Below are 27508 nucleotides of genomic sequence, written 5' to 3'. Positions count from 1 at the left end.
CACTGGAAAAATCAGCCGTCTGAAAAAGGTCAAATACGAGCAAACTCTGGAGTTCATTGGGTCCATATGTGTAAACTTCAGCTAATATGGGATAGGCCCAGGGCAGCACTTACCTTGCATAACTGAGCTTGTTTCACAATGAAAGGCTACAACTGTCCTTAGGGATGCCTGTGGTCTGAGCAGTAGATTTGAATGTGCCAAATGAAAAAAAAATCCGTGTCCTGGCTACATTTCCATTTCACTTTATCCCTTCCCTCTAACAGGAAGAAAGAAGGTTGGAAGGAAAAAGTGCCATTTGGCATTAATTCTGACGACTCGCATTTAGACATTCTTAGCTGGGACCACGCTGGGTTTAATAATCTCCAACTACATGCCTATAAAAGCTTAATTTTGCTATGAGGATGCATGCCTTGAAGCCTTTAATTTAATAACCAGGAAGGGTTTCTTTATAAGTTGTACCACCTGCAGTAGTAGCAGAAATCAAGACACTGCCTGTTATTTCTTGGTCTTGACTGACATTTCAGCCAACATGGAAAGATTCGAGCCACCTACTGCCTTTAATTTTTTTTTTAATTATTTTTACCTGTAATTTGTCAGAGCTTGCCATTAAATAGAAGATCTGATGAGTTTGCCTCTGTGAAGTGAGGAGCTTTTGCTTAGAGCAGCAGATGAAGAAATATTCTTTCTGCCGCTGCACTGTAATAGTGTGTTAGTTAGCAGGAAAAAGTTGGTAGGAGAGAAGGTAAAATGACAAGAGAAATTACTGCCTAAAAGCAGGAATCTTAAAAAGTATCACTATTATACAGCAATCCCCCATTCCCACCCCCACCAGCCAAGAGAAATGCCAGGAGATCCGTATCACATGTCAGCCAGCTAACCTGCCTGAAAGGTGTTATTGCTGCTGGTTCTGCTGCTTGGCTCAGAAGTGTCTCAGCAGCTAAAGGGCTACAGGAGAAGGCGGCAGAGCCCCGTTAGTTAGGAGAATACAAGAGGTGAAACTGCAGAGCCTCCTCAGTGCCAGTACATCATTGTGGGTCCCAGAGGAGTGTAGGAGGTGGGGATGCTTGAAGGTTAGGTAGGCTGTTATTCTTTAACTCATGCCTTTTCAACGAAGAGCAGATGAGGTACACGTGTTGCGTGCGGCTACATGGTGGGACAAGAATGCTGGGAAAGGCTGGAAGCTTCCAGCTCGTGGTGATGGGGTTTTAAGATTGTATGGGTGAAGGTCCCAGCAGGACTCAGTCAGGTGGAGCATGGGGACGAGACTGGTGCTCAGCCCCATTTCACTGGAGCTCAGGAAGGGTTAGGAAATGTGATGTTCAGGACAGAACCAGAAGTTTCATGGCAAGGTTCTGTCCTGGAAAGCAATGCAGGACAAGTAGAGCAAAGAAAAGGGACTTTTACATGTATTTTGTTAAGGTTTTGGTAACTGAAAGACTTGATTAGCTGTCATCCATCCCTAGAAAAAGAGGGGATTTAAGATTGCTCAACAAATATTCCTATGTCAGAAGTTTCAAACTGTTAGACATCTGTAACACTACAGAACGTGCCAAGGCACCAAAAGCCTTACAAACAACACGATTCCTTGTCAGTATCATCATTTCAGTCCAGGGGAGAGGAGAACTAATGCTTACATCAACATGTTCAAACCTGCCTGCCTTCAATGAACCTTCTTGTTACTAGGGATATAAATTGACAAGGTGGCATGTTTATTCAGAAATCTTTTGTTCTGCTCTGGACATAGCTGCATCAGTGCTGTGGTTTGTCCTGGTCACTGGCCTGTCTCTCGATGTCCTATTGGTATGGGACCAGAAGATTTTGCCTTTTGCGTTCAAAGCTTTGAGTCTTATGGATCTTCAGCATCCAGCCCTTGAATGAGGCAGGGTTCATTGTCAACAGGTTACAGAGGGATTCTGATATGATTTGGTCTCATCTGTGCCCTGCTCCCTTGGATATTTAGTATTCTCCATGTGTTTAACAGCCAGAGTATAACAGGACTAAGAGAAGCCCTCAAAGTATACGTGGGTGATTTTCAGGGGAGAGGGATAAAGTGATAGGGATCCCAGGTACTAGCTAAAGTGAAACCTGGCACAGAACCTAAAGCCTTTCATTGGAGCAGCCAGATCTCAAATCACTCACGCTCTATCCTGGTGTTCAGTCAGGTGAGCCCACCTTTTCTTTTTGGAGAGCAGCTGCTTCCCTTTGCCTGGCAGAGAAGGCAGGGCAGTGGATGTGTCACAGCAGGCAGCCTGGTCCCTGTACACCACTTAGCCTCATCAGTGGCCGTGACTTGCCAGGTTTAACAGAACTAAAACAACCTGCCACTGTCTCCAGAGCCACCACTCGTGCTCCGTCTTGGATGTGAAAATAAGTGCTGAGACAGCCCTGTGTTTATGTACATGTATTGCACATTCTGTCGAGAATGAGAATAAATAGCAACCCTTTAAATAGATTATTAATTAGCCTTCTCCTGAGAGATAACTCAGTAGGAAATCCATTAGCAGATGTCTGGGTGAACTCACTGCTTCTAGAGCAGACTTATTGTGTTCTGCTTTCTCCTTTTCCTTGCAGATCTGAAGCCTTGGGTGTCCAATTTCACCTATCCAGGTGTGCATGATTTTTCTCAGCTCGCCCTGGATGCCAACAGGAACCAGCTCATTGTGGGAGCAAGGTAAAGAGAATCTTTTAATTAGACTAGGGTTGATGCTCAAGCTCTTTCTTTTGGGTTCTGGCTTTGGAGGTGAGTGTGTTTCCAGCTTATGTGGTCAGTCTCCCCCTTCAAAGAGAAAGCTGTAATTTATGTAGAGGGATTTAGTCTCCTAATATAATTGCAAAGAAGAGAAAATTACTAGAATTAAAAAAGAAAAAGATGCAATCAAAATGACTGGTTAATGAAGCAGAATGCTGGCTTCTCCCTCAGTATCATTAATGTTAGGAGAGTTGTAGTGAATTATTCTGCACTATCACTTTGCCAGCAGGGAATTTGGCTTTTTTTGGTGTGTTTGCTGTGGGCAAACTCTGTATCTGTTCTAGATTCATCTACACACCTTTGCATATACTGTAGTGAGACTTTGGCAGCATATACGATTGCTTTCTTGTCTTTTAGAATTCACTCCACAACCTGTTTGCTTCATTTTGCTGACGTAGCCAAATCCCCACCTAATGCATTTGGGTGCAGCGTTGTTGTTCTGGCCCATTGTATATAATTAGCATATATATCCTTTTATTTTTAAACATTATCTTTATTTAGGATGCTATAAGAGAAGCATAGAAACACAAACACGGTGCGAGCACAGGCAAGCTCTAACAAATTTAGAGCTGCATTTGTACCAGGGAAAAAGAACTATGGTTCAGTGAAATAATATACGTCAGGAGTGGCTGAATCATGAGCCCCCACAGCAACTATTTTTTATTGCATAATAAACATGTAAGACAGCCTCGAAAGAAAGGACTAAGCACGATCTAACAACAAATCAGCCCCCACCAGCAGTATAATGCTTAGAAGCAGATAGCATTATGGTGGCAGGTTGTGCTACAGGAGAAACGGAGGCAAAGACTGCTGTCAGCCCAGGCTGTTCAGCACCAGTGAGCAGGGAGGGGAAAGGGGCTGGGAGAAGACAAAGGTGTATTAGTGGAATGCCACTGCATTGAGGACAGTCATGACCAGTGCCTCTGCCAGGCGCTGTACAAACACAGGCTTCTCACTCTGAGGGATGCGTGGTTTACATCATTCAGCAGGGCAGCAGGTGTCCCATTGCTGTTGCTGACATGCCTCACCCCTGCTAAATCCTTGGCACATAGCCTGGAGGGAGACTGTCTCCACAAGGGTTTGTATGAGAGTGGCTAAACGCGAGGCTACAGCATCATTATAAGCAGGAGAATGACAGTAAATTTGGCTTCCTGCTGGAGGTACTATATAGTGCAATGTATTACTTTAGGCAGAAGTGGTGACAAGTATTTATAGAATTTGCTTGGAGAAGTCGGTTTTCACTCAGTGCGACCAAGCCTGACTAGGAGAATGAAAGTTTTGATGGAGCCACATGGTTCTGTTGAGCAATTATTGATAGAATTAATCATAGAATCATTTGAGTTGGAAGGGACTCTTAAAAGCCATCTGATCCAACTCCTGTGCAACGATCAGGGACCCCTATAGCTCCATCAGGTGCTCAAAGCTCTATCCAGCCTGACCTTGGATGTCCTCAAGAACAGGGTATCTATCACCTCTCTAGGCAGTCTGTGCCAGTGCCTCACCACCCTTATTGTAAAAATCTCTTCTTCTTTATATCTAGTCTAAACCTCCCTTCTTTTAGTTTGAAACCATTTGTCATTGTCATATCACAACAGACCCTGCTGAAGAGCCTGTCTCCTTTCATATAGCCCCCCCTTACACATGCAGTTTCCCAGGGTGCGTTTTTGGTCTGGATACAGCCATGGTGTGAGGAAGGTGGAAAGCCTCCATTCCTTTCTCTCCTTGCCATTTCATTCCCATTCTACATGGGGCAATGGGGGGCGGTGCACAAATGTGGGTGAAGTCAGAATCTTTGTCCTGCACAGCACTGTGGGTCCTCAGGGTCAGTGGAGCTCCTAGAGCTGTGCCAGAGAAGTGGGAATGGGAAGTCATGGCTTTTCTGTTCCCTCCCTGATAAATCCCCACCTTGTTCTGGACTATTTTTAGGGGTGATTTTTTTTCAGTCATTAGTTGCTCGTGCACCATCTGCCTGAATTTGCAAATGAAACAATACCTCAAAGAGATAGGAGCTGTCTCTATCCATCTCTACAGGGTGTAATTTATGAAACCTAAATTTAAATGTTAACCATGTTTAAATGTGCTGCCGCAGATCATATAAGTAGTAACACCAGCTATTCTGGGGTTGTGGAAGGAGGTTGGGATCAGGGTAGAGTTTATAAGTGCTCCCACTTCTCAATTTCCTGGTTAACATCATTCTCTTAGACGACAGCATTATAAATTATTTCAGGCCAGTTCTTTCTGTCTCTATTTAAAAGCTGTATGACCTCACCACATCATCTCTTCGCTTAGTTCATCCTGTGGTTCAAAGTCTTGTGGAAAATGCTTCCTAGAAGAAAAGAAGATCCCGGGGCTCACTGGAGTTTTGGTTTTGGAAATTGGACACAGCGTGACCAAAACTGTGAGAGGTATTGAGGACACGCTGTTTACACAGGAAGCTGTAATAACATGAGCCTCAGATTTTTTAAGCTTTATCCTTATCTGAGAGCCCTCCCCAAGTGAGTGGTGCTGTCTGAGCACTAACCAGAGGAGTCTGATAACTCCACTGCACCAAACACCTGCCAAGTCAAAATCCCAGAAACAAAGAATTAGTTTCAAAAGCCCACCGTGGTTCCTAAGCAACGTATTTACTTGTCACATCATTTGTAAAACCCAAACACTTGCAAGTGAGGATGTGAATGGTGTAGAGCACTGTAAATCTCACACTGCCCATATTAGGAGCCACATTTCATTAAGTATAAAAACACACATTTTAAAAATTCGTAACCTTCATTTTGACTCATGGTTTTTGTTTTTTTTTGTTGTTGTTGTTTGGTTTAAAACACAGTGTGAGTATTTTAATGTACTCTTTTTCTTCTGTGAATGAGTGACTGTTTTGAAATATTTGCTGCTTATTCAGCTCTTGAGCTCACGTGATTATTATTTGAACCTATTTTAATGAGAGGAAAAACAATTTTCTAGATCTCATTATTACTGAGAAAAAACTTGAAAATATGAGCTGAACAGCTGAAAAAACCAAGACACATAAATCCTTCTCCTCCCCCTCATCCCAATAAAAAACTGATGGGTTTTGGAGCCTGAATCCTGCTTTTTCTGTGTGAGCTATCTGCAATGCCACTTCGTCCAATTGTCCTGCTTTTTTTTTGCTAAACACTTTCTTCTTTTCATCAGGAGTAAGACTCAAATTTTTCAGACCTGAGAGACCTTCCAAGTCAAAGCCAATAAAGGAGCTGAAATGGAAACTGATTGCAGCCTTGACTATGTAGAAACTTCCATTCCTCTCTAATGGTGCAATCAGGAATGCTTATTGTCTTTACTTTCAATCTTTTTCCCATTATTAGATTTCAAATTTAACTCAGCTGTACAGCATTCCTAGCGAGCAGTTTGCTTTTATTAACTGAAGGTCTACTTGCTCTACCTAAACATCTGAAATCAGAGATTAATGGTGAGGAAATGGGTGGCAGTTTCTCTCAGATTAGTGTCATGTAATGAGCTATAGTTTTGAATTATAGACACAAGTTGTATATGCCGCCACGGCAGAGGAGGCACAGAAGAGATTATTCTGGTACCAGAACAAAGGCTGGGAGACTGGGACACTGCTCTTTTGTCAGCAGTACAGCTGGTGAATGGACTGGGAAGAACAGCCTGAATGAGCTGTGATATAAAAAATGGTTTAACAAAGGAGATAGCTGAATTTCCTAACTCGATGGGCAAGTAAAAGAGACCTGTGTTAAAAAAATGGTGACTTGAAAAATACAACTGTTTGAACTCTGTGCTGTATCTGAAGGTCAGATCTAAATGCTGTTAGTAGACATGGAGAGTAACAACCTGGCTGTGAACCCTCCACTTGTGCTGGTGGGGATGCTAAAGGTGATGGTGGCGCAGGAGGAAGCCTTCATCCCAATCCTGCAGCATGTCCCAGCTCAATGCTCTCTTGTCTTCATCCCCCTGTTCTTCTCTGCCATGTCCACATCAGAGGCAGGGACCCCATAGCCATGACTTCACCTGAATTTTAGAGAACTGTAGAACTGTTCCAACTGTAGGCTGGAAAAAAACCCTAAGATCATCCAGTTCAACCATGTACCCACTACTAGTGTTGCTCACTAACCTATGTCCCTAAATAACACATCTCCAAGGTTCTTTAATACATCCAGGGACAGAGACTCCACCACTTCCCTGGGCAGCCTGTGCCTGTACCCAAGCAGTGCTCTGTTCTCTCACCTGTGCTGTAGGCAGTGTTCTAACCCAAGACTTGCTACTGGCTGGGCAGAGATAAGAGCCAATAACCAGATGTTGATATGAAAGACCCTGCTTGAAATCAAGCCAAAAAACCGTTCTTCACAAGAACTCCCTGGCGAGGAGTACGCAAAAGTTTTAAAGGAGGATGGTTGAAACACCATGTGAAAATCTGGCACAACAGCGGGCTGAAGGGAAACAGCTTGGACAACAGGAGGACAGTACCCAAACAAATGGCTGCACAGAGAGTGGTTGGGAAACCCTGAAGGGAACATTTGACTTCTCCCAGAAGGAAGCTTGTGGGATTGTCAGCTCGGGGCAGCAGCCTGCTGGGGCTGTGGGTGTGAGAGGCATAGCAATGAGAGGCGGCCATTTGCAGCCTGTGGAGGTGTTGCTGTAGAAATCCAGCCAGAAAGCATTGTGACCAGAAGTCCATATAGTTCTGTTTGCCAAGAGGACTGTCAGCTCCATCAGGAAATCAGAAGGAATCATCTCTCATGGCAGTTGCACAGGAAACTGAAGCGCAGGGGCCCTTGTCACAAATGGCCATCGCCGTGAAGAGCCTGAAGGTAGAGGGCAGTGAGCGAACACTGTCAAGGGAGTCAGAACTGGTAGGTAAAGTGCACATCATTCTGGCCTGCCAGATTTTTCTGCTCTGGAGGTAGAGCTACCAAGCTCTTCATGATGCAAATCTGCTTTGGCATAGGGTTATTTCTGTACTTGATTTAGAGCTGAACTGAAAATGCCTGGCAATAGCAAGTAGATAGTAGCAAGAAAGCAGACATGGGTAGTTTGGGGAGCACAAAAGGTGCTATGTTAACTTAAGAAGCTTGCTACAGATCAGGTCAAAAGATTTTCCTCTAGGATGTAGAGCAGGTATTGAAGGATCATTTTTGTCTTTGAACAGGCTTCCTTAGTGGGAGCAAAGCCTGGGTGCACCCCTTCCTGGCTGTTCTTGCTCTTGACTCATGAGTACAAAAGCTTCTTTGCATCACACAGGCTTAGGAGCTGAAGACTGAAGGGAGGGACTGACGTCCAGAAAAGGTTGCTTCAAGTTGCAACTTGCAGAAATATGGTAAATTGTAAATATAATCTTGGATCCCCAACCAGTAGGTTTTGCATCCTGAGTTTACTGAAACTCTCTGGTTTGTGATAGATTAGTCCATCAGACACCAGGTTTCATGCAGATTTCTGGCTGAATGCAGGCTTCTTCCTGCCTACTTGGCAGAAAGCTCAAGAGCACTGCAGTAAAACCCTCAAAACCCATGTTGCTCAGAAAATATCACTCTTACCCTTGGGCACCTTCAATCTTGTCCAGATCTGGGCTGCCACCGACCCTGAAGAGAACAAATCTTGGCAGATGGTGCTGCCTGGGCAAAAAGCATTCTGCAAACAAGGAAGTTCAGTGGCAAACTTTGGGGCAGAGTGGGTTTGAAGCTTTAGGAATCAGTATCAGGTCTAAATTTAAATAACAGCACTTTCTACTGCCAAATGATCAGGACCTCGTAATGCTGAGACATGTGGGATTGTGATAAATCTGTAATGTGTGCTTTGTTGCACCTAACACAACTACTGCAGAAAGACTGTGCTTTTTGAAGGTACCAGCCAAAGTCAGCCCAATGTTAGAGGCCTCTGCAGTATTCTGCATGGCTAGCATGGCCATGGCCAAAGTTTTCTTATGAACTCACAAAAAATCTGTGGCAAAGGTGGAGTTTGATCCATTTGCTGTTGTGTTTCTGCCTGGTAGAAGCAAGTACCTGGCACTTGTCCTCAGCCTTGCATCCCCAGAGAAGGTGTAAGTCTTTCACAATGCTTGTGAAAGTCTGTGAGTTCTGCACACCTATATGGGGACAGTGAGCTCAGCTGAAAAATTCAAGTCTCATATAGCATGAAGAGAATAACTTGCAAACAAACTAACATGTGCCACGATCACATGAGCATAACCAAAAGTAAATAGAATCTTGGCTTGTCCTGATACCTACCATGTATGACATGCCATTCCTCACTGACTACAGTTTGACTGAATGCTTTTCTAAGATGATGCTTCTTTCTTCTAAGAAGGCTGAGATGAGTTACTGCCATGTTGATGGCTCACATTAGTGTCATGCCAGCTTTACCCTCTTCTAAGTCACGTTTGGCTGAGAAATTACCTTGCTGGTTGAGGTCTTAATGAGGACGTGAGCCAGCAAAGAGCATGATAATGTTTTTGATTATATCCAGATTGTAGCAGGGTAGCTGAAAGGGCTGCTATGAAGAAACCTGAAAAAAACAACAACAAATACTATCCTTTCTCACTGTGATTCTTCCAATCAGACAAAAAGCTGCATCCTTGTGGGGGGTGGGGGAGAATTGGAAGGGGGACAATGGAGGGAGAATCACTCTCCGAAAATAGCAAAAACTTCCAAAGGAACATTGATATTTTTTAAAGAAATTGCCTGACCTGCGTGAGAAAGAATACAGTGAAGGTGAGAAACCTGTGATTAGACATTACAGCTAGTTAAATCCGTAATTGGAGGTGCATAGTTTCTTTATGCAGGGAACAAAAATGTGATCTAAAGTGCAGGAGATTTTCCTCTCTGATATCATGCCAGCCCAGCCCTTGTGTCAGTGTGGAGGGGTGAAGCCCCACAGGGATTCATGGCTTTTATAGGATTTGCTATCCTTTGCTGGTCTGCAAGGAGTCTGAATTTGCTGCACCCCAAAGATGTCCCTGGCTAATTCTTTACAGAGAGAGTGGTGAGGTGCTGGAATGGGCTGCCCAGAGAGGTTGTGGATGCCCCATCCCTAGAGGTGTTCAAGGCCAGATTGGATGGGGCCCTGGGCAGCCTGGTCTAGTATTAAATGGGGAAGTTGGTGGCCCTGCATTTGGCAGGGGGTTGGAGATTCATGATCCTTGAGGTCCCTTCCAACACATTTTCTGGCCGTTCTGTGATTCTGTGGCTTACCCCTTGGGAAAGAGGGAAAAGGTGTAGACAGGAAAAGGATGGAAGGAGAATTCTTGTTGTTCATGGGATTCTAAGAAATTTGTAACCTGGTCCAAATTTTGTTTAAAGTGTAACTTTTTTTCTTAGCTAAAATTTATACTTTTGTGGAGAACAGAATGTGAACTTCAATTTATTCCAAATAAATACATCAAATAAAACACTGCAGTGCAGCACTGTCAGGTAGCCGTGTCTGGCAAATGCACAGAATAAGGTGCAGCTGCAAGAGAGCAGCTTTGCCCTGGGTGTGTACCTGGAGAAGAGGCGATGGTTTTTCACATAAGCTGCAATGCCATACCTATTGCTTCTGGACATGAACTGACCAAAATGCAGGCTTGACATGAAAAATACCTTGTGTTACAGATAAAAGGGAAATTGGTGTTAGCCTATCACAAAAGCAGACACCCATGAAAGACACAATTTCCTTTACTAACACACCAAGAATACTTAACTTTCAATACTGTGTTTGAGAGAGTGGTATGCGGGCAAGCATAAGGTCAGGATATTTTGGCAAATGTCTTAGAAGCTTGGAGATAATGTATTTTTCAGCATCACAGGTTGAGATTGCAGAGCATTTTCCTTTGGCATTGCTGAAAATGTTGTCTTTTGTTCTGATTAAGGTGATCTGTCAGTTTAATATGGCAGGGCTCACCACAGTGACTTGCATTTTGCTTTATATCCAGATGTTTAGATGCTGAAGCCTACTGCTCAGCGCCACTTCAAAGGTATAAAAAACAGCAAGGAGAGTCATAGAATAGAATCATAGAATTATTAAGGATGGAAAAGACCTCTAAGATCATCCTGTCCAACCATCCACCTACCACCAATATTTCCTCACTAAACCATGTCCCTTATTACAGCCTCTAAACGTTTTTCAAATGCCTCCAGGGACAGTGACTCCACCACCCCTTGAGTAGCCTGTACCAATCACCACTCTTTTGGAGAATAAATTTTTCCTAATATACAACCCAAATATTCCCTGGTGCAATTTGAGGCCATCATTTCTTGTCCTATCACTGTTATCTGGGAGAAAAGGCCAACCCCACCTCACTACAACCTCCTTTTAGGGAAATGCAGAGAGCCATAAGGTTTCCCCTGAGCCTTTTCTCCTGGGGAGTCCTGAGAAAGGACTGGTTTGCAATAACTTAATCTCACCAGTCAATTCTGTGCATATTTCCTTTCAAGTTTTGTTGAACTCATCCTGAATCTGAGGAAAACATGACAGAACTGAATGGGTTTGTCAGCCCAAGACAGCAGGTGGGGGGCCACAGGGGACGTTTAGCAATATTCAGTGCATCAGAAGAAGAGGAATTTCACAGCTTGGCTTAGGAAAACACAACTAAAGCCATGGGCAAATAGGAGATGAAAGGTCCCCACACAGCTCGAAGCCATCAGAAGGTGCTGTCAGTGCTCTGTGACTCTGCCAGCTGGATGGGAGAGGTACAGAAGAATTGACAGTCATATGTCAAGAGAGACTCGAGGTGGGATAAAATGTGATGATTGGAGAGGTGGACTCCAGCGACAATCCAGAAGCAGTGTCTGGGACCCTGGCTTGATTTGGAAGCTGCTTGTATAAGGAGCCTCTTTTAAGAGGATGCTGCTCTAGCTCTGGCTGGATTTATCATAGAGAAATGCTGCTTTGGGAAAAGTACTTGCTCATACACCAACTGCATCATATTACTGTGTGCCATTTAGTGTGGTTCTCTGTTGAACATCTATTGATTTTTAAGAAAGAATGATTTAACAGACAAGTTTTTCTTCAATAGAAATGAAATTACTGGTGAATAGGAATCTAGTCTGTAAGGGAGATGCTGGCTCACCACCTTTTCTCTAGCAGGTGCATGTCAGGCCTTTCAAAAGAATCACTGGAGGAGCATTTGCAAAGGGATCATCTCATCGCACTCCAGAGCAGGCACGTAATTAATTCTTTCTGAGAGCAAAGGCTGGCATCGTCTTTCAGGAGCAGAGTTTCTTGGAATGGTTGGCTGGTTCAGAGATGTGGATAACCATCTGAAAAGGCCACAGCTGGGCCTGCGTGAAGGCACTGTGCATTAATCTAGCATGAGATTTGGTAGGCTAGAGCCCTGGGGTCTGCACTCGATTCTATCACTGCCTTGCTGTGTGCTTTGAAGAAGGGTGTTTAACCTTTCTCTGGCTTGTTCTGTTCATTAGTGTAAAGGGGCAATGATACTAACCCGCTCCTGGGGAGTCGTGAAGCATGACTAAGCTGTGTTTGCCATGCACTGTGGAAGTACAAAGTATATCTAAGACTCTAGGAGCAAAGATAGGAAGAGCTGACATGAGCTGCTGGCTCCTTGCCCAAGGCCCACCCCCAGAATGTGACTTCTAGGGGTGCTGGGAGGGAGCATGAGATTTGTCACATGCATAATTCCTTGTCTTGTTCAGCACTGCCCAAAGGACCCTGCTCTGTTAATTATCTTATTATGCATGCTGTGACAGTTGTAAGTCCCTCTTGCAGACCTGGCACCTAATTGCAGCATGAGGGCAGGAAAAAACTGCCCAGAGCACCTCGAGTGTACTTGAAGTCTCCAGTATCCTACCTGGGCTGTGCTGGATGCCTGTTTTGTGCAATAGTAAACCCAAAGGCCATAACAACTCTTCATGTAGTCATCTTCAGCTTACCCTAAATGTTTTTTTAACATGATCAAACATTATCAGCTGCTGTTGGCTTCATTTCTACTAGCAGGTGTGTGTACAAAGAGGGGGCTTGAGATAGCCTGCCCTGAAGGAGGGAGGGAGAAGTTCCTCACATCTGCTGTAAAGTGCTTCCCACTGGAAAATCCTGGTTTGTCTTGCAGCCCTGTTGCTCAGTGACATTGCAGACAAAGTCCATTTCCCTCATTGAAAGTTGTTTCTAGCCCATAGGATGAGTGAACAAGTGAATGGGCATAATGTTAAAAGTTCATCGACAAGGTGCCTCGACTATGTGAAATAAACACTTAGTAATTGACTTTGACTTGGGAATATCATGCCAAGTGGATTTAAGTGGATATATTCTTCCACCCTTTCTTAAAGTACATCTCAGCTGCTCTCCTGCTGCTGTGGTATTAAAACTTTGTAGTACCAGGCACTGTCAGTGCTTAATCATGTAACAAGACAGCCAAATACAAGTTAGGAAGCCAATTAAAAAATACTTTCTTCTACAGGATTTTTTACTGTGGCTTGGCTCTGTCCATAGGTAGATCAGTGTAGGAGACGCTGTTCAGAAAGTAAAACACTTCTGTTTGCACCCAATTTCCATGAGTGTAAATTGGTTCTTCAGCACATGCTTAAATTCTGTTCCCCAGCTTGGAGGCAAGTTATTCTACCAAGCCAGGCACAAACTAATGGACCAGGAGATCAGCTCCTGCTTGAGCTGCTCTATGATACTGGCTGAGTTGGTTATGCTTTGCTTTCAGTGTAAAGGAAATTACATCTCTATTTTTTTTTTTTTTTGTACCTTTTTTGTATGTTCAGGTGGCAAATTCTTCAAAGTGGATTGCATAGATTAGGAAGATCTTTACATCAGATAACTTCATGTACCTGAGCTGGGGGCTAATACTGCAATAAGGAGTGACAGAAGAGCCATCCTGATGGTGTTTCATTTGGCTTTTGCTGTGACTTTATGGATCCAAGTTGAGGGAGGGAAGATTTAGGTTGGATGTTAGGGGGAAGTTCTTTACAAGGAGAGTGGTTAGGCCCTGGAACGGGCTGCCCAGGGAGGTTGTGGATGCCCCGTCCTTGGATGTGTTCAAGGCCAGGTTGGACGGGGTCCTGGGCAACCTGATCTGAATGTGTATGTTTGGTGGCCCTGCTAGGCAGGGGGGTTGGAACTACATGATCCTTGAGGTCCCTTCCAACCCCGGTGATTCTGTGATTCTGTGTGTGATTCTGTGACTTCATCGCCAGAGGAGCCACCACTCTGTGTGAGGCAGCAAAACCTCAGTCTGTCCGAGAATTTAGGGTATTACTGATTAACATGGGCGTTTTCAGAAATGTGCTGATGTTATGAGTAGTTGTGAGTAATAGTAGAAGAAGTAATCAGCAGTTTGAGGCACCTTGCAATGTGTATAATGTCATTTATCCCAAGATATTTAGAAGAGAATATTCAGAAGAGCGTGGCCTCTTTCTAGAGAACAAAAGTGGCTGAAGTGCAGCCAAGTCAGGGATGAAAGAGAGTTTTTGTTGTAATACCATGGAGTGAATGTGCAAGATCTTTAGGATAGAAAGAGAGTAAAAGGGTTGTCCTATCCCTCCAAGTTTGTGCACCAGCTTTTTGTATGGGAGAAAAAGGTTATTAGAATAGCTGTTTGCACCAAGCCATTGCTCTTCTGGCCTAGTTCAGGAGGGCTTAATTTGAGAGAGAAAGCAGTTAGTCAACATCTACTTGCAAGAAAAAATGTGAGGGGGAAAAGAATTAAAAAAAAAACAAGAAAGCAACCCATCTATTCATGTGGAGTGAGATCTTAGTGTTCTCATGTATTTCTTAATCCTACTCTTCCAGATGCTTTAAATTATAGTTTAGCAAGGTATTAAACAGACATAACTTCAAATATGAACAGAAAAAAAGGCACAAATGGGGCAATTCTAGGTACAATAAACCATGCTTGTCATTCAGAGACCTCATTCATTCTTGGACCGAAATTGCAGTTAGGATAAAATTCATAAAAATGGTACTATCTTATTCAGCAAATCTTTCCCTTGGCTTTTAACTCAAGGTATAGCTTTACAGAATGAATAGGGTTAAAAGAACTTTTTTTTTTTTTTTTTTTTTTTTTTTAAATTAAGGTTTAGTTGTTTCTAGCTGGGCAGGTCAGCTGGTGTCTCTGGTCTGCCTAACGGTGCTGATGAGATGTGAAAAGGATCAAACAAATGAAAAGAAACTGCCAGTGGCTCTTCAGACACCAGGTAAAGCAAACTGACGAAAAATTAAGGGAAACCCTTCTTGCTGTAAGAAAGTTGCAAGGTCAGGCTTAGAGAATTGAGGTTATTGTGAAGTTTTTGGAAGCTCCTTGTGCTACTCACATTAGTACTGTGCTCCTGCCTGGTTTACATCTCAGACACCTGAGTGATCTCAGCACTAATGATTTGTTCAGGTGCTACTCAGCAGTAACTGGGAGGACAGAGATTGGCTTTACTTAAATGGATACTAATTCCTCTCTGCATCTGTTTTGGCTGAGTGCAAGGAAAAACGTGTCCTTTAGCTCTGTCTCTTCCATTAAATATATTTTGGTTGAATTTGCTTTGCAGTGCTGTTGGTGGGGAAAAAAACCCAACCACCTAATGTTAAAATTTATTACTTAGTCAAACTGTCCAGCATTTTACAAGACTGAAACAGAGAGCTGAAGTCTGCTATGTAAGTCTTCTAAAATCAATGCATTTAAATAGCATGCTTAACAACAGGGTAGCAACTTCAAGTCTCTGGTTATGAGAACTTTCTCCTTAGGGTGTTGTAACACTGGAGGCCAGTGACATGCTTAACTTCTCCAGGTGAAGGCTTATTCTGTGACAAGTCATGTCCTGGAAGTGCATTAATATTTTGGTGAGCATTTGCTTCTCTGAGCAAGTCGAGTCAGATCAGCCACTGGATGAGAATTTTCCTCCATTTTAAGACTTTAACTGTATGTTAAAGTACTTGGTGCCTCTGGCCTGCTAGGTGCACTTGGAGGTTGTATTATTTAAATCTGTAGCTGATGCTAAAGAGTTAATAATAAATTAACTGGGAAAGCGTGCAGTCCTTAGAGACAGAGTACAGTTTCAGAATATGAAAGAACTCTCAAGTGATAGGACTAGGAGAGAAGATGGAAGTTTTGTGTGTTTCTCTGCATACTTACAAGAGGTGTGATAATTACTGATAAGTTTTGTTCAGATATTGCTAATAGATTTCATTCTTCTCTGGGGAAACATTCCCATTACAGAGTAGAGCATAGATGGTACAAATCAGACCTGCATTGTCTGAAGCTCTGGCATCAAGAGTTTCACTTCCAAAGTCTCTCATCATCCTTGTTCTCACCCTTCTTTCTGGACAGTTTGCAGTGTTTGAGATCCTTTGATTTGTTTATAGACAGAATAGACAGGGAACTCTATGATTTCCATAATACGAAAGTGAGAGGTAACAGGAGAAGGCAAAATTTCTCAAGCCTTCTAGTGATCATTGTTAAATATGAATTTCTTGTGTGTGGAAGTTTGAATAACCTTCTTTACTCGGGCAGAGTGTGCTGCTGACTACATTCTAAACAAGGCTCTTCAACAGAGTCCTTAGGATCATTTTGTCACTATAGGAGCTTTGATTTTGCTGGCATAAGACTGAAACTTGCATTTCTGTTATCTGAGGGAATGCCTGTAGATGAGAGCTTCTAAACTGGGTGAAGCTCTACCATCAAAGATGTACTTTCTGTTGTTTAAATAAAGCCACTTTTAAAAACATGGTTCACCTGGTATAATATAAATATGTCTTCTCTGGGAGATTGTGGTAACAGGGATGTTGGAAAAGGATCAAGGTCATCAGACCCCCTGACAGATGGAATGCAAAATATGAACTTAGCTATGGCCAACAGCCTCAAGCACACAATCATGTCCATATGGCTTAATATATGCCAGGTGATTGCTGGTAACTGCATTGTCTTACCAAGCAAAAATGTGAACTAAATGTGTTAACTAAGCCTCTTCTGTAGATGTTTATGTAAATGTGCATTCCCTCCTATTTGTGATGGATATGAACACACAGAGGGAGGGCTGCAGGAGCTCGGCTGATGTGTGATATCTCACACTACAGTGAGTTCTGTCAGGAATTCCCTTGCTTTGCCTTTAGACATGTGATGACAGGCAGATTGGGAGTTACTCTAGTCACTGCCTTGATTTCCCTGCTGGTTTTCTGTGAAAAGAGATGCTGCTGAGAAACATCTTTCCTTTTCTCCTCCTTTTCTACAAAGTTCGTTTGCAAGGATGGATTTGGGGGGAATGTTCTACAAGAGTTGGCTCTGCTGCAGTTGGCATCTGTCCAAACCCAGTTTTCTCAGTGTGCAGAAAAAGCCATGAGCACAGCCCATATTGGCTTCAACCGAAGCACTCCAAGGGTATGGAAACAGTCCCTGTGTTGTTGGGATTACAACATGGGCCTCCATTACAAGGTTTGGAGTATTTTACTCCAGACCTAGTCAGAGCTTTGCTGCAAGACTCATTAGGATACGGGTGTACAAGTAGCATATAAGTATTTTTCATGTCCTGTATAGAGGAATCCAGCAAGAACTCTTTGTTCATAGAAATGGATAACTAAAAACTATGGCTTGATTTTATAACTTTTCCCTTCCTTCTTTTGGCATCCTAACAATTTGTATTTTTTCTGTTTGCTCATGCAGGAACTACCTCTTCAGACTTAGTCTACACAACGTTTCTCTTATTCAGGTATGTCCACTGTTTTGTCTTTTCCTTTATTTGACTTACTAACGAATTTTTTGTAGTATTTGATGTGCATTTTTTTGAAGGCTGTGGAGTGTAAATTTGCCCAGAGTGGTGGAGCAGGGAGAAGTCAAAGTGAGAACATAATGCATATTTCCACTCCAACAATAACGCTAGGGGAAGGGCTCTTCTACACTTGCCCATTTGAACAGCACTGCCTGCTCTTGATTCGTGAGTGTCTGGGTGGTAATGAGATGTGCCAAAAATATGGCATCTTAGAGGAACAAAACATGTAGTGTAACTGATACAGGCTTAAACAGAACAAGGAATAGAAATCCTTGGCTTTCGTTAGAGGAGGTGTCAACAACACAGGAAAAGCTTTTACTGTTCTTGTCTATCCCCATTTTTAGCCTTTGTTGGCCCTCATTGAACATGGACTGCTGAGAAGCTGTGTTTTGTTGAACGTGTTACTAAAACCAAGACTTGCAAGCATTCAGCAGGCGAAATGTGCTGCAAAATACGTGTTAACCATGGCAGAGTGGAGGCAAAGCAGCTGAAGTTTGAAGGGATTTGTTAATACTCAGCAGTGTTAGGACTTTCCTCTCACTGCACTAAACCTGGAATTGAAAGATGATGAAAAATTTTTTTATGAAAACTCCAACTGCTTATCTTTAAATGAATACCTGTGATCTGGAATATTTCCTATATTCTACAGTTGTTAGGGCACCAAAGATGTATTCAGCATTTTTCAGGCAGATGGAAAGGTCTTCTTTCTCTGCATGGCTTTATAAAGAAGCCATTGGGCTAATATTTTCAGCCTTTCTTCTGTGCACAAGCCTTTTGCTGTTAGTAGGGGGTGTAAGTATAGATGGAGAGAAGAAAAGATGTTTAATGGATGTAAAATGCATTGAATCTTCCTTTAAATGGAAAGCAAAGTCCAGAGTTACCAGTGACAATAATAAAGAGTTAGAGAAGCTGATACTCCCATTTGGCAGGAGTTTCCCTTTGCAGTGCTGTGTTAGCATGGCTGGAAGGATTCCAGCAAGCATACAGGAGAGGGAAGTCTCTAGTTATGTGAGGTGCTATACCTTCTGCAATGCCTGTGATCACACTGCACCATGCAATCTCTTGTGCTTGTCAGATATGAGGTCCTTTTCTATGAAAATCTACTGTGAATTTCCTTTATGCACTTCTGAAGCCAGGCTTGGCTTGAGCTCTTCTCAGTGCACCACATTTTCTTTCCTACCCAGCAAAAAATGGGAAGTCTCCTTCTATGGCACTGGAGGATGCTGTGGGATCTCCGGGTTAACATAATGAGCTCAGTTTGCTCCTGCTTTCTGGGTGTATCCGGTCACTTTGCCAAGACTTTTTGCATGACAAAGAGAGCATGGAATTATGTTGACACACGTGTTGGGAATGATGGAAGTGATTGTTTCCCAACCTAATGGTTGCCTAAGTAGCTGCTTGGCTTGCTTCCACAAAGCACATGATGCAGCTTAGAAGCACCCCCTCCCACCTTCCCTTTGCCGTGTATCATTTTAAAGTTCAGATCACAAAGCAAGACCAAAAATGCAAGGAATCTGCAGTTAGATCTATGGAGGGCAAGAACACAGTTTAAGAAGGTAGTCACAGTGCTAATTTGGGTTGTTTTTTATCTCCTCTTTGTTTGTAGCTAAAATACAGTGTGGATCTTGTCAGACTTGATCAGGGAGTAGAGTTTCTTCTTTAGGCTGTGGTCTGATGTATTTCTGCTCTTGGGACTTAGTCTTCAGTGGTGCTAAATCAAGGTGCAGGATTTTGTTGGCAGATATCTACTCCCTTGCACTTGTACTTCTGTGGGATGGAGTGGGATGTCTCCATAAGACAGCAGGTGATGCTTGCTGTGGGGCAAAACCTGGCAGCAGGAGGGATGTACACTGCAGCAGCATGGGATGAAGTTTAAATGTAGCTTCCACCAAGTGCTCTCCTTCAGCCTGCTGTATCCCTAGGCTCTACCATCTCCACAGGGAAAAGGCAAGGGCACATTGCAGCCCCACAGCAGCCCTGCAAAGAAGAGGAGGCCAGGGTGCTCCCATGAAGTAGATGGCTCTCAACCAACTTTTCAGCAAGGCTGGCAACAATATCTTGCTGGAGCAAAATCCCCTTGCCAGTGCCTGCTTACATAGCAAATTCAGTACTTCTGTCTCTCATTCTGTAATGGGTAGATTTACTAGCTCGCTCTGCTTAATGCGTGCTTTTCCTGACAGATATCTTTTCTTTAACAAGAAAATGAATATTTCCTGCCATTAAGTAAGCTATAAAGTTTTTCATCACGATATTATTTTATTCATTGATTTTCAATGGGAATAAATTCTTCTTTGGGGGGATTATGATCCCCTTTTAATCTATTGTATATTGCAAGACCAGTGTTAACTATGTAGTTACTTTCTGATTTTAGAAGGGTTTTGAGCTCCCAGAATTTGAAAGGCTGCTTTTTCCTTCTACCTGTTGAATGGCTGTGGGTGGCTTTCATTTAAAGCCAGTACAAAATCCATGAAAATGAGCAAGAGCTTTCCATCAGCTTCGAGGATCTTTTTGTGAAGGCACCACTCCTGAAAATACGTTTTAGTTTCAGAAGCTAAAGTTCTGGTATTACTTTTCAATTGGGATTGGACTGCCACTAATAAAAATTAAGTTTTGTGATCTCCACAGAAAAGAATACTCTACAGTACCATAGAAGTCCTTCCCTGGAGCTGCGGTAGGAAGTAGTTGTCTTGGAACTGCAGTGGAACAGGAGAAAGTTTTTCACTCAGAGGGTGGTGATGCACTGGAACAGGCTACCCAGAGAGGTTGTAGATGCCCCATCCCTGCAGACATTCAAGGCCAGGCTGGATGTGGCTCTGGGCAGCTGGTCTGGTGGTTGGAGATCCTGCACATAGCAGGGGGATTGAAACTAGATGATCACTGTGGTTCTTATCAACCCAGGCCATTCTATGATTCTACCCAAAAGGTGAAATTTAGCATTCTGTGGGCAAGTTACTGAAAAAGAGCTGTGTGAAAAAAATTACCCTATAGAATGGCTGTTATTTACTTCTTCCCTACACAGTAATTTTAGGATATGTCAGCTTTTGGCATACGTTATATTTTCATGAAGGGATTGTTTCTTTTCTTTTCTTAGTTCCCAGCTCTTTCTTTTGGATTCCTTCTCTGAACCAAATGCTTTTTATTCCTGTTACTCTGTTGTGCGGCAAAACTTGATCCCAACTTGGATTTTCTGTTTGTGCTGCTGACGTTGCATCCCAGAGAACTGTAGCACTGAGCTTTTGCTTGAGAGCTGGTGACGGAATGAAGCAGAACTAGTTCATTTTGTGCTCTGCAGAACAATTTTCTAGATTCTCCTCTCCTCTCTTTGTTTCTGAAATGTTTTAAGAATTCCATTCTGTGTCTGAGAAACCTTTTACCAAATGAGTGTCAGTTGCAGGAGAAAATTTGATGGTGGTTATTTTTTTTGTGAGAAGGAGGTTTGGCTGAATGTCAACATCCAGAAGAAAACTGGGGCCAAGGTATCTTGGGGATCATTTGAGATTTTCTTTGTCTCAGCCCTTCTTGCCAACGTTGAGGTACATTTTTAGAGAATTTCTGAAAATCAGCATCTTACCATGCCCCAGGCAGGATATTCAAAAACACCTGGTAAGTCTGGAGAGTTTGGCGCACAGCATAAAATTCCTGCAGCAATAAAGAAACAAAGTTGTAAAATGGATGCCATTCTTAATCTTTTAGCAACTCTGTTAAACAAAATCCATATGAAGTTTCATCTCCGTCTTTCAACTCCCCTTCTGTATGCTTTATAAGCTGTAAATATTAGATGCTTTATGGAACGCATTTTTAAAATGATGTGCACTTGGAGCATATGCTGTTTAATTTATGTATGGGCCTGAAACAAGGTTAGCTTCTAATCTGCAGCTTTTGCAGCGAGGCCATAGAAAATTCTGCTTTCTGCTGGAGTTTGTGTGTTGTAATTAATAGAGTGGGTGGAAGGGTCATTTTAAAAACATAATCCTTTGAACAACTTTTTTAAAAAGCACAGTGCTGATTAGGACTTCTTAGCAAGGAATCCTACTCTCTGGTGTGTGTTAAAAGCAGGCTGCTTGGCAGGCAATTCATAAACCTCAGCACGGTGCCTACCCCCCCCCATCCCTCCCATTTTACCTGGGATCTAGAGCTCTCAGTAGAACCGAGTGGGAAATGACTTTTCCATTTCCAAAACCTTTTGGAGACGCCAACATATTTTGCACTGTGATAAAAACAAGGCTTGTTGACATCTCTGAAATCTGAAAGAGAAGGAGGTAGACACATGCTTACTTGGGATACAAATATTCTGGGTCAAGTTATTTTATGAGGAAACTAGAAAGAAGATTTGAATTGGCATTGCTCTCATCTCAAATAATTAACTTTGTTTGGGACATACTCTTTTCCTTTAAGTCTGCAACTAAAAATTTTCATCTGGACCCAGGGGGTCCCTTTTGGACTCTCTTCTAATGGAAACTGTTAGGATTATCATATAATGTTTTCATTCCAATTATTTCTTTTAATGGGAGATCTTTAAGGAAAAAGTTTCTTTCCAACCCTGTGAAGTTCATATGCCAACCAATTATGTTTTATCAGGTTATAATGGTTCATGAGTATCCAGTCCCTTTCTTAAAAATAAACCATATTTCAACAGAATATGGAAGAATCAACAAGTTCACCTGTAGGAAAACTATGTGGAAGATGGTTTATTTATCTGAAAATCTCAACACTGGAATTTCAGGATTAAAGCATGCTTTAATTAGCAATCTAATTTTTCATTTTCATGAGTGAGGACTAAGATCAGAAGAGAGCCATTTTACATGTCATATGGCCATAACTCAGGATGTGGGAGGGTTACCATAGGGTTATGTGCTGCTCTATAGCAGCAGAGCTGTTAGCATCTACATTGATGGCCCAACTGCGAAGCATTAGGATGCTAAAAAGATCTCCAAATTCATTTGACAGCACAGTTATTCCTGTGGGTGCTGCCCTGCATGTATCCAGTCACCAGGGCAGACCCATTGAAAGCACAAAGCTTAAACCCAAGCTCAAAGTTAGCAACATGTGCAAAGCAGCAGTAGGTCTGAAGGTCTGATTTGAAGCTTAATGAAGTCAACTTCTTTCTGTTGATGTCATGGGGCTTTGCAATGGATATTTAAAAAAAAAAAAAAAAAAAAAAAAAAAAGGAATGAAATACTTCTGTATAGTCCTGTAGCAGATGAACTGCAGCATTTACCCCAGTTACTGGGCATTTACCCCAGTTTTACTTCTCTTATTCTAAGAAGCAGAAACCTCCCTGCTATGGAAAGGAGGCTCCCAAGCTGAATAGCTGCTCTTGAAGTCACACTTCTCTCCCTGCTATTCCCCAGGGAACCTTTAACTCTGTGGCATAATCACTGGTAAATCATCAGTACCCATCAACAACAGGTAGTTTAGTAATAACGAGACTTGCCTTTCAGTCCTAAATATGTCACATAGCAACAAATGGAACGGGTTTTGTATTTTGTACTTTGAATCAAACAAACCAACCATTAAATGCATTATTTTCTACTTATTTAGGGCTCAGTACTGCCACATTTATGTGTGCTGATGAGAAACTGTGCTGATGAGTGTTCTGCATGTGTATAAAAGTGCGAGGAGAGGTGGCAGGGTTTTACTTGGGGTTTCTCTGTGCAGTTGAATAAAATATGATAAACAACACCAACAGGGAGCTGTGAGAAATACAGTTTACAGTACAAATTGTCTCTTGAGTAATCTTTCCTGGTGAAAATACTTCACCAGGAATTTTAAAGGATTCAGAACACATTCACAGAATCCTGGCACTCATCAGAAACTTTACAAATGATGGATAAATCCTACATCCCCAGGAGATCTTGGGTAGGCATCATCCAGATGGGCTTGCAGGGCTTGATTCACACTGCTGCATCCTCTGCCCATGTATCCATGCACCGTTTGTTCCCTTGTGAAAAAGGACTCTAGGGCTTCTTTGTAAAGCAGTGGGAGTTTTGTCAATAGAAAGAGGGAAATGTATTTCAGATTTACTTGCAAGCACATCCTTGAGTCAGAGGCATTTCCATTTTTTGAAATATCCTTTCAAAAATCAAGAGGAAAGTGTGCATTGATATGACAGTGCAAACCTGTGAGTGCTCAAAAGTAGGCCTCGGTTTGCTGAAGGTATTTATCTGTTCAATCTAGTTGGAGAGCCAAGATTATTATCTAATTTAAAATCCAGTTTGGGAAGCAATTTTGGGAGAGAGAGACCACGTTGTGTAGCTTTATGTGCCACCTAAGAGGAGATCCATTTTGAGATGTTCAGAAATAAGCTTCACTTTCCACAAGACATTTCTTTAAAAAAACAGTTTATTATTTGTTTCTTGCGGATTCACAGATACTTCTTTGAATTATGGGGTACATACTTCTAGATAAAACATTCATTTCTTTATTTCTTGCCCAATGCAGTTCCCTTATTTAAAAACATAATCAAAACCTCTACCAGAGCAGATGCAGTATTTAATATGTGGCTTATAGCTGAGTTATGATTGTCACATATTTTATCAGTATGCTACATTTTTTATTAGCAGATTAACATATAAATCTATTCATAAATCACCTTCCAAAGCTGCACCTAAAGCCTCTCACTCTCAGCCTAGAGGTTTAAAGCTATTCTGTAATAAAGCTTATATTGGCTGAACAAACTTTCCGGCATATTCAGCTTTTTTAGTCTTATGGTCTCAGGTTCCCAAATCAAATCTACTCCCCAGACACACCCCTCCTTAAAATGACAAATCAAGAGCTAGACTGCAGCTTTCAGGTGCTGTGTTCCCTTCCCAGATCTATCTAGGAAGAAATTTCTATCTGGAGTGAGAGATGGGTGATGAAAACCAGGAGTTGGCCATGTCTGAGGGCTGTGCTTCTTCCTCCAAGGACACACCTTATAGCTCCTCACTGCAGAGAACCATGATCTCTAGACTGCACTAACATGAGCCACTGGGGACTGGTTTTGTCCCGATGTTACTCAGCAGGTGAAATTCAGAGAGCAGAAGAAGCTATCACTTGTCACACTCTGTGATATCAAGTGATTTTGGAACACAGCATACCCTCTGTCTGAGAGAACTCAGCTCAGGAGTCAGTTTATATCCAGCAAAGCTTTTAAGCCCGTGTTTAGCTTTAAATAAATGCCTATTTTCCTCTGAGAACTGTCGAAGTTAAGAACATGCTGCATGCTCTACTAGGGGAGCATAATTTCAGTATGTGCATTAATAGATTCGCTAAACTGGCTCAGAGTGGGCTGCCTGGTTGTGACCAACACAATTGCTCTTTAAAGTGAGTATTTAGGCATTAGGAAGGTCTCATGCATATGTATATTTACATATGTTTGTATTCATGCATGTATATGTACGCATGAGAATCATACACATGGGGTTGTATAGCATATAGAGGAGCTGCAGAAGATAAAGCTGTTTGCATTCATACTTGGCATTGAGCTGGACAGCTTGTTTGGAGGCAGGGAAGGCTCACAAGGGGTAGCTGAAGTGGTTGTCAGCTGTGGGTTGTCACCTGCATTTGTGTTAGTTGTCATTACCTCCCTCCTTGCCTCACCTTACTTAAATGCCAAAATTACTGCAGGAGTTTTGGTCTTTGTCAGCAAATATTACATACGGGATTCAGAAACTGAGAATTTAATTAGCTGCTGAAGTCACTTACTGATAACAGTGGCATATTGGGCTTTTTATTTGATAAAACCCTGTCAGGCATTTTATGTGTTAGAAATGAAGACTAATGTTCTTATTCCTTGCAACTTACAGTCAGAACCATTGATCGTACCTTACACAGAAAAGTAAAAGAAGGAAAATGAAAAATACTACAGACTTCTCACTTCTTGCCACCAGTGTTGCTTCTGTGTCTTTACCAAATGTATTTCAGCTCATCTATTTGCCCTTTTTTTCCCTTTTTTTTTTTTTCCCCCAATGTAGGATGCTTCCCCCTTTGGTGCCCAGCAGTCTCTCTAAGAATTTGTGTGGCTCTTTGGTCCCTGCCCTGTCCATGTCTTCATCCACTGCTGTGATATAGCCAGCCCTGGGGCTGGTCCTGCAGGCTAATCAGCTCCTGTTGGCTATGCTTTAATGAAACCACAGCCTAAGAGCGGTGGATGTGGTAGTAGAGACCTTGTTGAGTTTCACATGCTGACTTGCAGCTCTCAGTCAGCTCTAACTCTGAATTTTTGCAGAGCTGCACATGGCTCATAGACTTCAAAACAGCAATTTTTTCATTGCCTTTTATTTTTTTAAGACAATGCAAGGAAATATCTACATTTTATACTCAAAGCAGAGCTTAAGAGAGATTTAAATGATTCATGTCCCTTGAGCTGTCTCTCTGCACGGGATTAAGTTTGACCCTGATAGCATCCAGTCATTATAAAGAGAGCATTAAAAAATCACCATTTATTGATTTGCACCTCTCTTAAAGGACCCATGCATGACCTCATACGTTTCCTTCAAAACCAGCCATTGACCTCTAAGAAAAAAAAAGAATTATTTTATAGTAAATACGTTTCTTGTCAGTGCATGTGGTTTTTTTTTTCCTCCTGGATAAATAATCCCACTTTCTCTGTTAGTAACAGTTTAGCTGATGTCTGTTTTACAGCTTCTTTTAAACGTTAATGGTTCTGAATGAGTAATGTAGTGGGGATTATTGGAGCCTGGGGCTATGCAGTGGAGTCACTTACATGGACTGTGCAGCTGTTACCATAAAACCAGAGCTGGGGAGCAGAGACAGGAATGGTTTGCTCATCACTCCCACAAGATGTCAAGTCTGGTGCAGTACAGCTTCCCTCAGCCCTTTGATGACCTCAGAGAGCTTTAGCCTTGAAGGCTTCACCTGCCTTCCCTGGGCTGAGCTCAAGGAAGCACCACCCATGTGCTAAGAGAACAGATGAGTAAGCAGGCACCAACTTGACTGTGCCAAAGGCCTCCCAGCACACTGGAAAATGAAAGTTCACATCCTTCAAAAGCCGCTTGGATACTGGCCTGTGTAACCTGCTCTTGGTGGCCCTGCTTTGAGCAGGCTTGGGCCAGATAGACTCAGAATTGCCTTCCCACCTCAGCTATTCTGGGATTCTGTCAGGCAGTCGTTGCTGTGATTTGGCTGCTAATGTGTTGTCTGTGAGAGAGAAAAGTTAGGTTGTGCCAACAAAGCGGGGGGGAGTGATGAAATCTGGCTGTGGGGTATAAGAGAGTAGCTGAGTGCCACCACAGCGTGGAAGGTCCACAGGAACAACATCCTGCCAAGTATTCTACTGCCACTGAAATACCTCATCTAAAAGTTACCACACTGTATTTATATCTATCTGGTATGTTTTTATTGGTACCTTGACCAAGTGCAGACTATTTTATTTTGAAACAGGGGAGACCAAGTATAGCATAGACTAAACAACTCACATTTGGACAGCTATGGTGGTGAGGTGGTTTCCAGCCACCTCCTGTCTTTTTCTTTCTCCACACCTGAAGCAGAGATGATGATGCTTGTCCTCTTAAAGTTCTTTGAAATACACAGCTTTTTTGTTTAACACATAAGTATTATGCACAGTGATATGCATATGCAAATGTAGTGAATTTGTCTTAATTGTGAGTCTGAAAAGTTGTTATATTCTGTGCCATGGTATGTGTAATATTAACCAGCTGTTATCTTCACCTTTGCTTTCAATATGAGAAATTATGCAACTTAAGAGTGTCTCCATGGACAAACTTTTCACTATATTTTTGTAAACTTCTTAAAGGAAACTCTTTTAATGTAAAAAATTGAATTGTTGGGCTGTGGAACTTACCCCTTGAGATAAAAATACTTAAAATGTAAGCAATTGTTTAAACTTGTTTTAAAATAAGAGATCAGCTTGGAAAGAACAGGGGGGGAAGGGGATTAGTAAAGATATTTTTCCATCTGAAATACTTCTGACAGTAAATTGGATCAAGTTCAGTACATTACTTTAATTATTAGTTAACCATTTCAGAGAGGAGACGAGGCATGGCTTTCAGTTTTTGAATGGTTCATTTCCTCGTAAGTAAAGAAGAAGGAATAATAGGGCTGCAGCCATTTGAATAGG

General features: G+C 42.2%; 1 protein-coding gene across 2 annotated transcripts in view; it reads left to right on the top strand.

Annotated features, from left to right (window-relative positions):
* The window catches only part of SEMA5B (semaphorin 5B), a 251164-nt gene that overhangs the window by 132835 nt on the left and 90821 nt on the right, over positions 1-27508 (top strand). Inside the window, exons 5-6 of one of the 2 annotated variants that reach the window (XM_042827036.1) lie at positions 2572-2671; positions 17322-17367. In XM_042827036.1, coding sequence (XP_042682970.1) covers positions 2572-2671; positions 17322-17367 — 146 coding nt within the window. Of the gene's footprint in view, positions 1-2571; positions 2672-11801; positions 11876-17321; positions 17368-27508 lie in introns of those variants that run through there. The other variant, XM_042827037.1, reaches the window with a different exon arrangement.

This window comes from Centrocercus urophasianus, unplaced genomic scaffold (genome assembly GCF_019232065.1).
Source record: "Centrocercus urophasianus isolate 14NV4802_14NV808 unplaced genomic scaffold, USGS_Curo_1.0 seq_28, whole genome shotgun sequence".
Classification (NCBI taxonomy): Eukaryota; Metazoa; Chordata; class Aves; order Galliformes; family Phasianidae; genus Centrocercus; species Centrocercus urophasianus.
Note: the sequence above shows the minus strand (reverse complement) of the source record. Positions and strands in the feature narration are given on the sequence as shown.